This window comes from Calonectris borealis, chromosome 3 (genome assembly GCF_964195595.1).
Source record: "Calonectris borealis chromosome 3, bCalBor7.hap1.2, whole genome shotgun sequence".
Classification (NCBI taxonomy): Eukaryota; Metazoa; Chordata; class Aves; order Procellariiformes; family Procellariidae; genus Calonectris; species Calonectris borealis.
This window is the reverse complement of record NC_134314.1, coordinates 51,332,481-51,350,064: the sequence shown is the minus strand read 5'-3', so window position 1 is coordinate 51,350,064 and position 17,584 is coordinate 51,332,481. Positions and strand designations below refer to the sequence as shown.

The 17,584-nt window shown below is 43.5% G+C and overlaps 1 protein-coding gene across 1 annotated transcript in view; it reads left to right on the top strand.

Moving 5' to 3' along the window:
* Positions 1 to 17,190, top strand: part of SCML4 (Scm polycomb group protein like 4) — a 73,343-nt gene extending 56,153 nt beyond the window's left edge. The window contains exons 7-9 of the mRNA XM_075148068.1: positions 1,299 to 1,565; positions 10,086 to 10,231; positions 15,482 to 17,190. Of these exons, the coding sequence (XP_075004169.1) occupies positions 1,299 to 1,565; positions 10,086 to 10,231; positions 15,482 to 15,607 (539 nt within the window). The 3' untranslated portion in view covers positions 15,608 to 17,190. The remainder of the gene's footprint in view (positions 1 to 1,298; positions 1,566 to 10,085; positions 10,232 to 15,481) is intronic.
* The last annotated feature ends 394 nt before the right edge of the window (positions 17,191 to 17,584 follow it).

The window sequence follows — 17,584 nt, the reverse complement described above, 5'->3', positions numbered from 1 at the left end:
GAGAAGGCTTGATTGGATTTTCTTTGGTTTATTGGGAGGAGTCTGAAAAGCAAGGTATTTAGCTCAATTGCTATACAATTTTGGCATCTGTTGGAGGTTACGGAGAAAGGTTCAGAGTGTCTGATTCCCATTTCTATTATGCTAGTGTTACGTTAGCTAAACTCCGTTGAATTCAGTTGAATTACACCCTATCTGTATTTGTGTGAGAATCAAGCTCAGAAATCCCTGGCAGAAAGCAGCAGGATACCTGAATGCACGCTGTAAGAATCCAAATTATCTAAGGGGAAAAAGCCTTGCTAAAGGAAAGTTACTTGTAGTTGCAAAGGCAAGTGCCCAAAAGCGAGGAAACTTCACATTTACAGCGGTCCTTCAGATCTGATGTTTGCCTTATGGTGAGTCCAGCCTTGGCCCAGAATGGGACAAGACAGCAGCAAGAGACAGCAAGCAAGAGACAGCAGCAAGAAAATGAGAAGTCAGGCAAGCATGTAACAAAAATCTGTGCTGTGGCTTGACACACAAGCCAGAATGCTGGCATGGCACAACTCTTGAGTATTTGACCTGTCAAACTAAATTGTGTTTGTTTAACATCAACTACTGTACGCAGCTGCCAAGGTTTTTTTTTTCCAAAGGAAAAGAGTAGAAATGTAAATTAAAAGGAAAACTATTATATACAACCTCAACATGTATTAGCAATGAGGCTTGGATCTTGTAACATAAATTACAGCATAAATTCTTGTTACTCAATAAGGCTACACAATACAGTGAGAGGACAGTGTTGCTCGGGCAGGGAAGATGCGCGACTCCACATGGGTAATTTCACCCTGCTCAGATGCGTCTGGAAGGAGAGTACGCATGATGAGGAAAGTGGCATTTTCAACAGCTCGAAGAAACATCATGGGACAATGGGAAGGACTTTCCTAATCTGGGTGTTCTCTGCCTGCCAGATGTTAACACCTTGTTTTACCCAGTGAGAGAGGGAATCTCTGACATGCAGGTTGCCAGTGTTTGTAGGGGTTATGTGAAGGTTTGGATCTCAGAGATGTTTCCAGGAGCTCTGCTTGTATTCTAGTAGTGGTGGTGATGGTGGTGGTGGTGGAGGAGAGGGTCCTGGGGCTGGGTGAGGGGAGAGCTGGTTTTGCAGGGAAAACAGCAGTGGGAATGAGGAGGAGGAAGAGCTTTGACTATGAGAATCAAAAAAAAAGGGTATTTTGGCAAAAACATATGTAATTTTTCAAGGACTGAATTAAAATATGTTCTGTTTTACTGATGTTTCTTTTGTGTCTTGGCTTCCTGAGCAGAAACGGTCATACCTGAGGACTACCTGGTTGATCCTGCGAACATGAAGCGGTACAGCGTGGATCCTGCCGATTCTGCCTTTGGTTGCATGGGCTCCATGTACACCATGCGGCAAAGTCCTGCAGATGGACGTCCTGCTGGAGGCTCCTCTTCCTCCTGTAGCCATCGTCCTGCCCAGATGTCTTCAGGGGGGTCCTCGTCTACTGGCCTGCAGCATCAGACCTCCAGTCCAACAAGGAACGGGACCTATCTCGAAGGAAACAGAAGTGGTAATATAACATCTTCCATTTAGCAATGTGTGTTGCTATGCTGGTGCCATGCTGGAGTCTTAACTCACTCCCAAATTCCCAGGAAAATTAGGGAGGTGCGTCTGGGTTGACATCCATCCAGACCACACATGCTTCCATTTAGAAGGAGAAATAATAACCTATGTAAACACAAAATCAATCTGTTCATCATTAAGTAAAAAGGTTAATGTTTTCTAATGCTGTTATTAATTATGTAAACATATGTATTATGTATAATTGTGTGGCAATCACAACTGCCATTATCAACTTACAGATATAAATATTAATATATAAGGCATTCCTCCAAAAGATTGATACTGCCTACAGGCAGGTACCTGTTATTTGTGTGACACCAGCTGTGTACAAGATACGATGCAGAGCAAACCTAAATATTAGTGCCTACCTCAAACCATTTTAGGAAAAAGTTTTGCTTCCCAGCTGTGTGGCCCATCCTGCCCCTTTAATCATGAACCAGGCCAGATTTTGCTTGGAAAAGACTACCCAGCAAAACATAAATTTTTAGAAATCATCCAGCTCGCTGCTCAAGGCTCTTTTATCCTTCAGGAAGCAAAGTCACAAGAAGTTTATCTGCAAATTCAAGGGATGCCATGGGAACCACTGCATTCAATAACCCTTCTTCCCTCTCTTTGTATTTTTGTCCAGTTACCCTGCTAGGATTTAGGTTTGCTGGGTCGGTTGCTCTGCCGTTACCTATATTCCCTATTAGCCATGGTTTTTTTTCTCTAGAAATGACCTGGGTTCATCAAATGGGTTAGCTAATTCCCTGAACTTCCATGAACTTTGTCGTTATTTGCATTTTCCAAGTTCTCCGTTAACAGGTCTTTATCAGTAGCGATTCGAACAGTGTCTTCACCCCTTACTAATTATTCAAACTTCATTTATGCATTTTTCATCTTGATCTAACAAAGTTGAGTTTCTCAGCCATTTTTAAGTCATTAATTTCTTTCTCTTCCTCATTTATTAATGGAATCTACTGTCACTCTAGTACTTTTTTTTTTTAAATCTTGATATATTCGCAGAAGCCTTGCTGGTTCCCCTAGCCCCTTTGTCTACCATTAGCTCATTACACTGTCTTTTTGTCCTTGCATTTCCGCTGGAAATTGCAAGTGATTCTGCATATTCTTGCTTGGTAGCCACTCCAGAGCCTCTCTCCAGTACCTGCAGATCTTTGCATAATTCCTTCATTTCCCACACCTCCCCAACACCTATATTATTTCTTGTTCCTAAACTTCCACTATTTAATATTTTAAAACATTATTCTTCCAAAAGACGTATTACTAGTATTCACCCTTGTATTTCTTTGTTTATCTAAGTTTGCCTTTCTAAATATTCAATACCTACCCAAAACCATCACTCTGTTATTATTCTCGCACACTTGTTTCCTTGGTTTACCCCTGTGTTACTCTATTATACAGAGCACATTTGGTTCTCATCATTATTTTTTCTTTACATATAGAGTCAACTTTACTCAAAGCAAAGTGGATAGTATAGAAATACACTACTGCAAACAACTTTTAAAAGGTTGTCACTATGAACTGGGGGCCTCAGTTACAAAGAAAAGGAAATGAAAAGCTGCTTTCTTTCAGATCTTGTTCAGTGCCTCTGGGGCAGGCATAATCAGGTGCTGGGAGGACAAGAGGCTTACTGTGCACAGGATTCATTTTCCCCTCTCCCACTGCTTCGCTAGAGCCTCCCAGCAGAACTGGGACCCTATCATCAAGCTTTTTATTTGGCAGCTGCGAGGAGTCAAGATTTAACAACGTTGTTACTTGCTTGCTTTGAAAATCTTTATCATTCTGCTTGGGATCAGTTGTTAGTAGTACATGGGAAGGGTACAGTCGTTGTAGTACCTAGGAAGGGTCAGAGCAGTTCAGAGCAAAGGTCTGTCTAGCCATGCATCCTGTCTCCAGCATGAGACAGCAGCACACCCCCAGGAAAGGGATAAATGCAGAGATGGTGGTGCTTCCCCACTACCTTCTCCGCCTTTAGAAATTTGTGGCTCAAGGGTTTCCTGAACCAGAAGTGGTGGATTCATATTTAGTAACCCTTCATAGATTTTTCTTTCCTGAATCACCCAATGGCCTATTAAATACTTTGCACATTTTAAGCATCCACAAAATACAGTGGTAGTGTTCCTGTGCTTAAAAATGTGTTGTGTGGAGAAGAGCCTTGGTATCAGGGGTTTGAATCTATGTTCAAGGGACTGAAGTGTAAAATCAGAGCTCCTTAAACTTGCTCATCTGAATTACTTTCCCTTCTTGTTTCTGACTGTGAATGCTGCTGTTTCCCTATCTCAGAAAAGTCATACAGTGGCCATGCAATAGGTTCCTATATTTCTCTAGCTTGAAACATATTAAAGCACTTTTGAGCAGCAAAGAGGAAGGGATTGCTTTTGGACCAGGCACCCGTGATATTTGGTTGTCTTTGAAGCAGTTACAGGTGACTTCAAGCTGCTACATATGATACTTTGGGATAACAGGACTCATCCCAAAACTGCTTAGTATGTTTTATGTGACATGCATTTGACACTTGCAAAGACTAGCTCATCTGGGACCTCTGGGATGTTTGACCAGCTCAACAGTAAAGGCTCCCTAAAACTGACAGTTACGCAGTGAACATCACGAAAACGGTTATTAATTTGTTGATATTGATCATTTACAATTATTAACAATTTATTAGTCCCAGTATCATCCATTGTAGATTAGGGTCTGCCATAAAGGTACACACAAACCCATAGGGAGATGGGTTTGCTTGTCAAGGTCTCCAACAGGAGGAATAGCAATCCCCTGTGCTCTACCAATATGCACTGCTGTACGTCAGCACAAATGGCTAGTGCACGTTTGTGCCACCACCGTCCATCGCATTTCCATTGATCCACTCAGCTGCTTTCTGGAGCCTCCAGCAGAGAGTCTCCCACAGTCAACGGCAAGAGCTGGGTCCTCTGAGGCAGAGGAGAGCCATTTGCTCTCAGACACAGCCAGGCAGTTTTCGGTGGCTGTGATGTGCAACCCAGAGACATCCATGAAGTCAGGGTGCCCACGGATTCATTATGATATCACTTCTAGCATTAAAGAAACGGTGCTGTTTCCAGTCACAGCCTGGTTTCATCTCCTGCTCTGTTTGTGATAGCGTCAGCTCTGTGACAGTGGAATTCCCACCGTAGAGTCCTACAAAACATTGCCTGCTCCTCCTTAAAATTAGAGACTGTATTTCTTCACAGCTATCATACTTTCACCCACCATGCTCCTTCCACTTTTACTGGCAATCCCAGACTTTAAAAATACACATCTTTCTGCAACTGCCTTAGCGCAGCCACACTAGAGTTTGATTACTGTCTTCGCAAAATCTCTCTTGCAAAGGTCTTTGGAAGCTGTGCTCTCACTACAAGGCTTCTGCATGTGTTTTTCCTCTTTCTCGGGATAATTTATATCCTGCTGAATCATAAGTGAGCAAAGATGAGTAAGTGGTGCATGCCAGACTCTGTTCTTATCCTCCTCAGTTTGCACACTTACAAGGTAGGGATGGGCAGGACTCATTAAAAAGACGAAGAATTTCCCTCTGAAACCTCAAACCAATCCTCTTTATTTATGGATATTTTTAAAAAATAGCTTGCCTTATTTATCATGGTGGGCAAATATCATGGAAAAAATCATAACCATAAAACGTATCTCAGTGCATAGCAGAACACGTCTTTCAAGCGGAATGGATGAGATTAAACCTCAAAGCTCTCATTAATGCGATCGGAAGCTTGATGCCTAATTCTCCATGATTATGCTAAAAAATTCCAAAAAAAAAACCCAAACCCTCATTTCAGAAAGCCAGTTGGGTCTGCTAACAGATAAACATGCACTTTCCTGTCATCATTTGCCAAATTGAAGCTCTTAAATCAGAGAAGGAATAGTCAAGGACATCATAAACCTTTCCAAGCCTGCTTACATAACAAACAAAGCCTTTATTTCAAGTATGAAGAATTGCGTGTTCAACCACAACATAATAACCTTAACCTTGCCCTGTAGCTTGTTATTTTTATGTAGATTTTATTATCCAATATTAGCAGTTAATTATTATCACCTGAGGGCCTTTGTTAAACAGGCAATCCTGCTTGCTAATACATTTATTTCCTGAAAATGTTTTGGGGGCGCAGGGTTTGAAGTTTCTCTTTTTCCAGAATAATACTGCAAGCACCCTGCAGGGGCCGCATCCAGCACCTCCCCAAGGCAGCAAAGGAGCTGCTGACGGCATTGTGGGGCTCAGCGCTGGGTATCGCTTCTTTGGCAAACACAGTCTGCCTGTTAATTTTTGAGGACATTTACAGCCTGAAAGGTTCGATGCTTTCAGTGAGCTGCCTGTTTTCCCCCTGCCCCTGCAAAAGAGAGGCAAATCAAGAAAAGCCCAAATAGATATCTAATGCCAACCCATGACTGCATCTCATGCAGCTGGATGCTGGGCTGCTCTTGCAGTGGGCAGAGGAGCACCTGCGACGTTGCATCCCCATGCGGTGCATGCCGTGCCAGGAGCGGGAGCAGCCGCCGTGCTGGTGGGACGAGGACTCTGCCCTGTCACGCCGCGGGGCTGAGGCCACCAGCCAGGTGGTGCACAGCATCTCCTGCAAGCACCTGCCAGTGCAAATCGACGTGCTAAGCCCAATCTTCTTTCCAGAGCTCTCTGCTGATTGTGGCTCGTCAAACCCCCGCGTGCCCATAAATATCCTGTAATTGTGTTTTCCCACACACCTGCTTTTCCGACGCCTCTCCTCTTCTCCTGCTTGGTATGCCCTAGACTTTTAGAAAAGTGTTTTTTACAAAGCCTTCCTCCTGTCCTTGTTTATAGTAGGAGGCATTTCTCTGCGCCTTTGAGGGTCTGCTACTTCTGCTTAGTTTCAGTAGATCTGCTGCTCCTTATTATCTGCTCCAGTGCAATCAGAGAGAACCTTTTAAAATTTCATTCCCACCCCCTTCCCCTGAGGCAAAGAAATCATTTAGGCCTGCAGCAATATTAAAGTTCATCTGTCACTCCCTTTCCACTCTTATCTATCAATGACTGTACTCCCTTTGGGCTCTGTTTGTTTGCCAAGAACATATTTAGGGAGTCTGCTATTTATCTTTCCTTCTTTCGCAGGTTTAACTCCATTTTAGCCTCATATTTCCATTTGGCTGTTGGCTTTCTCTCTCTCCATCCTCCTTCTCAGGAAGGTCCCGAGGCCAGAGGTGGGAGGCAGAGAAAAGCCTGTGTGGGGTGAGAGCTCAGACCAGGCAGGCCATGTCTTTCCATTGGCTTTGCAGGGCTTTGGCCACTGAGCCGGTATCTCTAGCCATTTCTGCGCAGGCAATGGTCTCGACTGGGATGCCCTGAGACCTTCCCCTGCAGAGGAACCTCTTCACTTTCCTTCCCCGACACCGCTTCAGGCAGGAGGGGGAAGTGCTTCCCTCTGATTACCTAAATTTCCATATCCCATTCCATTAATTTGACAAATTTTTGCCACCTGTCAAAAACAGGAAATTGGATTTGACCTAGATTACGATCTCTAAAAATAATTATTGGTCGTGAGCACTCCCATCTCTTTGTAATCTGAGTATTCATTATCATCTTGATTAATTCTGATGACAGGATGGCATAGGATACCCGGGAGACATGAGAATTCCTCATTTATCTAATTCTTAGGTTAAGTGTGAATACCTTCAGATAAGAAAAAATGTATAGTACTTGCCCTGCTGCCATCAAACACTTTTGTGCTTAATTTAATCTTTCAGCAAAGTGATGCTATTGAAATAAACCCCATGTCTTTGTGTAGACATGAAATGATTTATTTTCTTTTGTCAATAGAGAGATCACAGTTAAATGTGTAAACTACGATGTTAAAAAGCCAGAGTAAATTAAACAACAAAATACATTTTAAAAGATATGGAAAACCAGATTGTTTCCAGACTCACCAGCTACAAACTGTGCTCAAGATATTTGTCTGCAAGCTGCTGGTATCCCAGTTTAACTAAAACATTTAAAGCCTCTTACACACAAGTAAAATAACACATCTTAATTCATGAAAAAGCAGCAGAGAATGCAGGACTTGACTCTAGGTAGGTAAATAAAGACAAAACAGTCTTTGAAGAGTTAGTATCCACACATAATTCTTGTTTTTATATTATTATATTATATCTCAGGTAGGGATTTGAAAGGGTTATCTTCACCTGCTAGAGCCTGGAAGAGTTCTAGCCATGCGGTCTCTTTAGAAAGGTCATTTATATATTTGTCTTTAAAAAATCAGATTTATGCTATTGATTGCTAGAATGCGAAGGAGTGAATAGAATTCCCCTGTCATTTCAACCTTTTCTTCTCATCCCCCTTCCTTTCATTACAGATATTTCCAATACCTGTGAAGGCTCCCAACCGCTCCTGGGGCTCTCTGTTCCCCTTTGCCCTTTCCTGGCATTTCTGGAAGCAGCGGGTTGTGGGCAGGAGTCACTGGGCTGGGGGCTGCTCTCTCTGTGCCTCGTATGAATCCCAGGCTAAGCCCCCTGGGCTTTCCTTACATTCATACAAATTTAAGGGAAAAAACGTGATCCTCAGTAGTGCCACGACATCTCCCCCGACCACATTATGGCAGTAGCATAGAAACTTCTGCAATCCTTTGGGCATGGCCATACCTTTTTCTCCCCCCTCTATTTTCCGGCTGGTTTGCAAAAGCCTGGTTTTCTCCCTGACCTTTGGTTTGAGGTGCCGAGGTACCCAATATCTCCACACATCAGCTGGCACCCAGACCATCGGCAGGTAAGGTAGGGAGAAATACTCGCCCCTCTGCCTCCAAGACAAGGCTCAGTTCTCCCACTTGTCCGTGACAAAGTTTCTCAATGTTACTGATGATCCAGGGGTTGGCCAAGATTATCCTGCTCATTTTGCACTCTTTGTCTTCATCGTTTCATGCCAAAGGCTCCAGATGGTGTCTGTACCGTTGTGTATTGCATTTATTCTGTGAGCGGAGCCCAGGGTCGCCTGAGTCCATACAAACACCAATCCTCGCTGTCTAATTAAGAGGACCTGCGGCTATTCCTTGTCCTTTATATCCAGAACCGTGACTTAGCAAATGAGAGTGTAATTATCATGATATTTACATCACATTCCATTATGAAGCCCATCGACCAGATTTGCACATTCATAGCACTGCTGCTTACTGGAGTTCATCCTTCGTAACCGCAAAATATACTTCATTACATTATACTGTAGGATGAGCATGGCAGCAAGAAAAAAAATGACCAATATGCACATAAAGCCGTTATTGTGCATATATGGGCAGATCCTCAGCTAATATAAATCAGCATGGCTCTATTGAAGTCAATGGAATGACATAAGCCACGTAAGCCACAAACCCAGCCCGCTACATTTGCTTACGCGCATTAGGATCGTGTTTTGAGTCACGCATGGGGATTCTCTTCTCCAAGCTCCAGTTTAGGTATCTGTGGTCTCTCTCTACTTCCATTCTTCCGTTTCCTTTTCTGTCTTCTGTAGTGCCTGCTTGCTTACCATTTGCACTTCTCTCATTAAAAATTGGGCCTTAACAGAAAGAGATAAGCAGGTCTGGGCAAGTAACATTTTATACATCTGTGTGCTGCCATCTACTAATGCAAAGTTTGCTTGGTTTGGATATAAATAAATTTAAACCGCTTTCCTGTAACCTAGCATATAGTTCTTGTAATAGTGAAGCAGCATAAGTGGGGGTGCAAATTATACTCACCTGGAGGCTGAGATTTATAATTCTGCGGAGACTAAGAATAAAAACATAAATGCACTTTCATTCCAATGTGCCTTTATTCACTTGATTTAAAGCTACAGCAAGCCGAAGTGACCTTAAATCATCTAGGGCTTATACCATTAAAAAGTCACATGTGCAATGTTCATCTTCGTGTGTTTTAGTAGCTTTCCAAATAGGCATCCATTGGGGACCATCAGCTTCGTGAGAGCCTAAGATTAGGAGGATATGGACTAGAAACCTTCCTTTAAACTCTAAGATAAGTCTGAATATCTGAACGCGAAGAAAAAAAAACCTATTTGCTAAATCCTGATTTTATCCTCTAGCCTTCGCATTCAATGGCAAACTCCTTTGTTTAGTGCTGAAGCGCTTTCTCTCCAGGTGGGAGGGTGGTGTCTTCTTGAGCCAAGATCCCTGCTGCTTGCAGATCAGACAGCAGGGGCAGCTCGGTTTAAGAGCCTGGCAGCTGGCACATTTTTCCTTCCCCAGCAGGAACCTGAGGGTTTCATGTTTTTTAACACAATTCGCCAGCTGGGATCATGTCTCCCAATAAGCAGTCAGATCAGAAACTGCTCCAAGTCCCCTTTTCTCCCCACCCCACCATCTCAGGCTGATACTTGCACACACAGATCCAACGTCCAACGCCGCAGTGAGGCTGCCGTACCTCTGCACGCTCTCAAACCAAGGAAACCGCTGCATGTCGTTGTAACGCGCTGTTGTGGGCTTTTTTGTACCAATAGCCTCAAGTCCTTCACCAGAACGACAAGACGCGGCTCGGCCATCAAGCAAGAATCCTTTGACCTGGACGGTGGATGATGTGGTTTGGTTTGTGAAGGATGCAGACCCTCACGCTTTGGGTCCCCATGTGGAGCTCTTCAGAAAACACGTATGTAGAAGGCTGCCCTTACCGCTTCTGTGTAATTTAAGCCAAGTGCACGGGCAGTCCCAAGAGACAGCCAGTACACATCACACACACCTGCTCAGCTGCCTTTGGCTGCTATAGGCAGTGTTTGTGCTCAACCAGGTTGAATGCAGGGCCCTGCAAGGTGTTCAGCACCTCTGGGGGGTTTGGTTGAAGCAATGTTCACTTATGACCCGAGAGGGTGGTCAAACACTGCAACAGGCTTCCTAGAGAGGTGGTCGATGCCCCAAGCCTGCCAGTGTTTAAGAGGCATTTGGACAATGCCCTTAATAGCATGCTTGAACTTTGGTTAAAGCCCTGAAGTGGTCAGGCAGTTGGACTAGATGATCGTTGTAGGTCCCTTCCAACTCAACTCCTCTTCTTCTCTTCTCTTCTCTTCTCTTCTCTTCTCTTCTCTTCTCTTCTCTTCTCTTCTCTTCTCTTCTCTTCTCTTCTCTTCTCTTCTCTTCTCTTCTCTTCTCTTTTCTCTTCTCTTCTCTTCTCTCTTCTCTTCTCTTCTCTTCTCTTCTCTTCTCTTCTCTTCTCTTCTCTTTTCTCTTCTCATTCTATTCTGTTTATCATTCAAAGAGGAGATCCTAACAATGTCCTGAGAAAATGCTCACTATTTGTTCCCAACTACACCAGTGTAAATCGTTTCTATGCCAAGCCTAAGAGCAAGCACAGAGGATCTGGTGCTCATTTTTCATTGTCACATTGGCACAAAAAAGCCTCGTCTCAATGACAATTTTTTCCCACGATACCTATGATTCTTCTCTGAAGAGCATTTTTTATGTGTCTCTAGATATTTAGCAGGAGAAATCCAAAACAGCCAAGCTTTTAATCTTTTTCCCCTCAGTATTATGTAACTACATAACCAAATTTAAAAGACCTGCTGACTCACTGGAGAATATGATAGTTGCTTTTGCTAGGCAATTGCCAGTGGTGGAAATGACATTATCCTTAATTAGTAAGGGGGAAGACTGTAAACACACATCTGATCTGGAGTTTCTTTTTCTGCTGCTGTATATGGAGTTGGCACCAATGCAGCTAATAGCATCTTCAGCCTCCTCCTCCTCCTCCATCCCTCCTTGATCAATTCAGTCTGGCTATGAAAATGGATTTTACCCTAAAAGTGACTTGTTTGTGTTCAGCTGGAGGTCATAGCTTTGGATGTAAGTGCCTGGACCTAGGTCTAGAGGAGAAGAGCTCGCCAGCCCTGACCCCTGACCAGCACCTCAGGTTGCAAAGCAAGCGAGAGGGCTTGATCACCAGGTCCCACTCCTTGCCCGTGTGCCAGCATGGACGGGTGGGAATGTGGGGCTGCAGACAAGAGCTGAGGGAGACAACTGATGGATTTCCAGCTATACCTTGGATGCAGGGTTTCCAGATACTGAGGAGAGGAGGTGGCTGAGGAGCAGATGAAAATGAACACAGGCCTTGATGTCTGCTCACCCTAGGCAGGTATTGAGGCCATCTGCCATTCTGCAGACAGGCCGGTGGGACGAGGACAACAGAGCAGGCACAGTGGTGCTAGGACAAAATCTGCAATTACAGGTCAGGTGCCAGCTTACTTTCCCTGCCTTCTGCAGAGAAGTCAGATCTGCCTTATAAGCTGATAATGAAAACATGGCCTACATTGGCCATGTGGGTAACCAGGCAGATAAACAAGCCACCTTCAGATTTAAAGCAACTTGAGAGTTTTTGAGACTCTCAGAAGGGGCTGCGCATCAAGAGAAAACTCTTCATGCAAGGAAGAGAGAATTGCCATGGTCTGAGGCATGCAGGTACGTCCCAAAGAAAAGAAACATTTAAAGTTCATCTGGTAAATACGGACAGTGCAAAAGCACTGGTTTTGTCTAGTTTCCACTTGCAGCACAGGATGGCACAGCGTGCTTTTATCTAGCAACAGGGCAGTGACACGCTCCAGGCAGTCATGGGCCAGCTGCATGGAGCATGCCACGATGCTACAGCTGCTCTGTGACCAAAGAGACCAAGCTAAATTGCCACTAAAGACTGTCCCTGTTATCCTTTGTTGAACGCCCAGCACCCATGGGCTCTACTTATCATTGGTTTCCTTGTAAAATATGCCGTAGGTGTGAGAACCTGGGTAAGATTGTCACACAACTCAATTCAATTACACCTTTGAGTTATATATGTCCCTGCAATTTTTCAGCCTTCAGGTCTCATCTGGATTAGCATGGAGACCCCAGGGGTGAGAGACAAGTGATTAGTCCATTAACCTTAGCCATATTTTCCTGTATGTTCAATCTTTCTATGAAGCAGGTGCATAATTTACTTAGAAGCACTTACTGTCATTGACCAGGCCCAGCTATCACCTGAAATCGTTGCTTTTGGCAATCAACTCATCTGAGCTATGACACTGGGAGGGAGACGGTGGCAGGACCACCAGGAAGAAAAGGCTGGGGGAGGTATCCTGTGTGCGGGCAGTGCTCTTTCCCACCGCTATATTAAGCCATTCGGGTGCTGACTGCAGTCCCCGGAGCCAGCTCTCCCAGGGTGCAGTAAGGAGGTGCAACCCGCATCCTCCACAGCTGCCATATGCATTGAAGGATGACCATGGCTCTGCTCTTCCCACCAGGAGCAGAAGGTTTTCTTCTTGCCAAGACACCCAAGGAGGTCTGTCACAGGCGACTCCTGAGATTGTCCACCAAAGACCATGAAACTGCCTACTACCTCCCCTCTGCTGTTCCCTGCTCCCTCGGCAGGGACGTCTGCCGAGGAAAGCCTAACCCATAACTGATAGATCTTCTGGCCTCAGGCAAAGGAGCTGTCGGCCTAGCAGGGACTTCATAGCAGGACTGTGAGAAAACCCCATGCAGTGCTCTCTCAGCAAGAAAGACTTGGTAGAAAGACTGAGGGAGGGAAATGGAGAAAGGGAAATTAGCAGGTAGAAAACTCAAGGTGGAAAGGATTGAAGCAATCTCGTGGTCTGACAGTTTAATTATGGCCAGTGATTGGCAAATGCTTCTATGAAGGAGAAAAAACCCTTTGAGTTTAGTATAATTGATCCAATTTTTTCAAATAGAAACCTGTCTCTGCCAGTGCTAGACATCAGACTTGTGAGCATGCATCTTTCCCTAAACCTTCTTCATCTCGAGTGTTTGAGCACTGACCACTAAGCTGCCACTTGGTGCACTCCTATCGCAGGTGGTGGCTTTACCAGGGTTGGTGTCTGTTCACAAGATTGCAGAATACAAAAGTAGGGAGAGAGAGATATATCCCGAGCAGGATATAGATCCTGAAGTCTTTCATTTTACTCAGAATTAAGTGCTTAAACACCCATGAAGATGGGGACTTTAATCTTTCTCATTAAAATCCTCATCCTGGGGGACATCCACCACCAGGTGCAATTCTTGTTTGCATGGCACAGGGCTTGTTTAGAGGCTACTCTGCTTTTTGAACGGTATCCTCAGAACAAGTGCTGCAAGAAGCCGGCACAAACACAGTAATACTCTTTCTTGCAGGTGGAAGCTGTATATTTATACCCCCTGCATCATGACCTTGCAGCTCATATGTTTGCTGTGTCCATCCCCTTGCAGGAACATGGCAATGATCTCCTGCAATACTCTAACTTGCAGTGGGCCAGATCTCAACTCATGTCAAACAAGCTAATTGCACTGATGGCACTGAATTTTTCCAGCTCCAGATCTGGTTCAAGATTTTCTGGTGCAGCTATTGCCGATATGGGGACCATACTATAGAATCCTTCTTTTTAAAATTATTTTTAAAAGGGCTGACACAGTAATACTGTAGAGAAGTCAAGCCAACAATCTGCACAGGGACATGGCTAATATGGGATATTTAATTGGATATGAATGCTCCCTCTGGCATGCTCTTGTCATGGAGTTTAATTTTGACCCCTATATGATAATAATAAAGGAAATAATAAAATGCTGAACACAACATTTAGAAACAGCTGCCTCCACAACAAACCCTTGACAGTGTTTTTACCCTATGGCACCACAGTTGCAGGAGTTTGTTTTTCTTTCTTATGCAAATATTAATTACATGTAATACTTTTCTTACTTTCTCTTAGCTTCCTTAAAATAATGGGAAGGAGAGGGGGAAGGTAAAGAGAGTTTCTATTATGGATAGAGTGGGGGTTGCAAAATGAAGAGCATTAATTGATTGAGTTAATCAGAAAGTGACCTTAAATGCTCATCAGCTAAATCACCTACTGAATGGAATAATAATGATCAGGGCAAGTTAGGATCCATAGTACTGCTTAATTAGTAGGTAGTGGATCACGGAGAAAAGATCTGACCATCACAAACAGAATAAAATATATGCAACATTAGTGTGTGTATATGTATATATGTATGCACACACATATAGCTCTCGTTATGTTTTAGCTCCCATGGTCCAAGTATGTAAGTGTGGTGGAGACTGTGGGGAGGGGTAGTATTTTTTAGCAGATCCACTAATATAGTCAGGAAAAACCAGACAAGCTCAGGATCCAAGGAAGGATAGTGTAACTGAAAGCTTCTCTGTTTCACAGTCCACAGTAAAACACAGTCTGTTTCTCTGCGCATCCAAGCTACTTTGTGCTCACTTTGTGATTTCAAAAGGTTTTCAGGCCAACAGGTCTGGGATAAAAAACTAAACTTGGTGGTAATTTCCTCCACTTACATGATGGTTAAATGAAATTTGAACAGATTTTATTAATAAATGCAATAAAATAAGCAAGTTACTACTATCTTCAATTTAAGAAAAAGAAACATATCTGTCTCTCTCTCTCTCACCAGATCTAAGTGCACTGGGGATATGTGAAACATGCAGCTAGCCAGGGACAAAGCTGGAACTGAGATTCAGAGATGTGCTATTAGCAGTTCATGAGGCCACAACCCTCTCCCTCTCTCCATCACTCACTTCTTTCTCTCAAGGTTGACTGGCTTTTCTCAGAATTGGGCTTAGAGCAATCCTGGTTTCTTTTTTAAATCCTCATGTTTTAATTGCAAAATAATTGAAAACCTAGACAAACTTTACAGTTCCTCGAAGAATAAAAAGTACTGTTTGATTAACCCCTCCTTTAGAGTTTCCTTCTATCATACCTCAGACTTCAATTTTTTAAATGAAATTTCAAAATGCATAACATTTCAGCTAGTTTTACTCTAAAAGACATGCTGTTTCTTGTTCACCTTGTTTAATGTGTCAGGACACAGCACTGGAAGGGGGTTAACACATTTTGATCCTCTTTCTCCCTTTTGAAACCAGGAGATTGATGGCAATGCTTTGTTGCTGCTGAAAAGTGACATGATCATGAAATACCTGGGGCTGAAACTGGGACCTGCGCTGAAACTGTGTTACCACATTGATAAGCTCAAGCAAGCCAAGTTCTAACAATTTCTTGAACAACAACAGAACCCGACCTAAATATAGACTGAAAACTAAAGGTAACATGTTGCCTTACAGAAATGCGTTCATTTGCAGATTGGTTTTCCCTCTTTTTTAACAAAGACTTTGTCTTTTTTAACGTTTGTGCATTGTCACCTTTTTTTAATCCAATGGGGTCTTTTGGGCTGCTTTGTGTTAATAATTTGCCAAAAAGTATATAATTACAATAATTATTTTGTATCATTAATATTATTATGATTATAGTAAGTCCTATTTTTGTAATCAGAAGTGGGAAATCAAAACCAAACACAACTACGGCATACACTGAGGACTGCTGGAAGACTAACCAAGAGTCCCTCACTTGCCACGGGTTCACCTCGGAGGAGTAACCGCTGACCTGCATCGGCTGGGCCCCAGCTCTACCACCGATGCTCAAGGGCTGGAAAAGCGAGCATTTGGTCACCTGTTGTCTGATGGGAACTGCCCCATGTCTTGCACTATCTGGAAAACTTGAATTCTTCACTTAAAAAAAAAAGAAAAAAAAAAAAGAAAAAAGAAAGTTTAAAAAAAAAAGGAAATAGGGGAAAAAAGGTTTTTTTGCAGCTAATGTACTTTTTCCCACTAGAGGGAGCAGCCCTAATAGACTTGAGGCTGGAGCTCTGATGCCCTGATGCTTTCTGTCTGATGAGCTTTGACCATCACGACTCTCCTGTCGAGCACATCTAGAAATACTGACTAGGAATCGCAGGCTCCCAGCAGGATAAGCCCGTCACCGTTTACAGATAATTAATTCAAGAAAAGCCCAAATGCAGAGAGTGTTTCTGACAGGATGTTTCCCGTTACGCCAAAGAGGGGGTGGATGGCTCCCACAGTGTCTGGCGTGCTCAGCTGTCAGCTCCCTTCCCTGAGCCGTTTCTGTCTGGCGTACAGTTTGTGGCACTCTAAGAAAAAGCAGAATTTCTGGTTTTGTTTCTGTTTGCATTTTTTAAAAGTGAGGGAGCCGGGTGGAAGCATTCCCCATGAGGAGCTGGCAATGCAGGGCACATCTCTGCACTTTGCAGCAATGGCCAGGTCCGTGGCGGACACTGTAGGGTTGGTTCCTGATTGTGCCGCAGCTTTCAGCACCTGCGCAGATGTGCCGGGCTTTTCATCTCAGGTGGATTAAAAATAATGCTCTTCTGCCTCTTACACAAATCCAAAAGGTGCTCATTGATATTCCACGTAGCCAGGCAGGAGAAGGACAGGTCTCAGGCTGAGGAGGTAATTTGTGGCGTGGGTATGCCCTCATTTTCATCCTTCACAAAGGAGGATGACAAAGGGACACATCCATGCAGTTTAAACCCTTAGTGCAGGACAAGGAGAGGTAGCCAGTGTTTGCAAGTCATCCAGGTTATTTTAGAGCTAGCCTCAACTGAATTGAGAAACGGGGTCCTGATAATATGCAAGACGTCATACTCTCCGACCCTGTTTATGCAGAACAGAATATTACCAAAAACACCTCATGGAATAAAATTCAACTTGATGCATGTTGCTAGACTAGAACTCCTATACCGTTTCAAGTCTTAATCCTGAAAATCCTTAACAATATGAGAAACCATATCCCACAAGACTTTAATTGAACTCTTGGGGACTACTCCCCCAAATTAAAAAAGTTTGCATACGTTTGCAGGATTGGATCTTTACAGGACTGACCAGCTTTCAGCAAATCCTGTCTGCACGCTGAAACACCTTTAATAGGAATAGCTGAACAAGTGTGTTAAATGAAAAGTCATATACTATCAAGTGATGTAATATACTGAACCCTAAACCTGCCGATGCTTGGAAGATAACACCCACTCACAGCACTTTGTGTCCATGGTGTAGGGAACGGAAATCTGTTCAGTCGGCTGTCTGGTTGAGGCAGAGGTGACTTCACATCAACATCAAAACTGTACAGTTCATTTTTCACTCTCACATTTTTTAAAAAAATGAATCTTTTCCCCA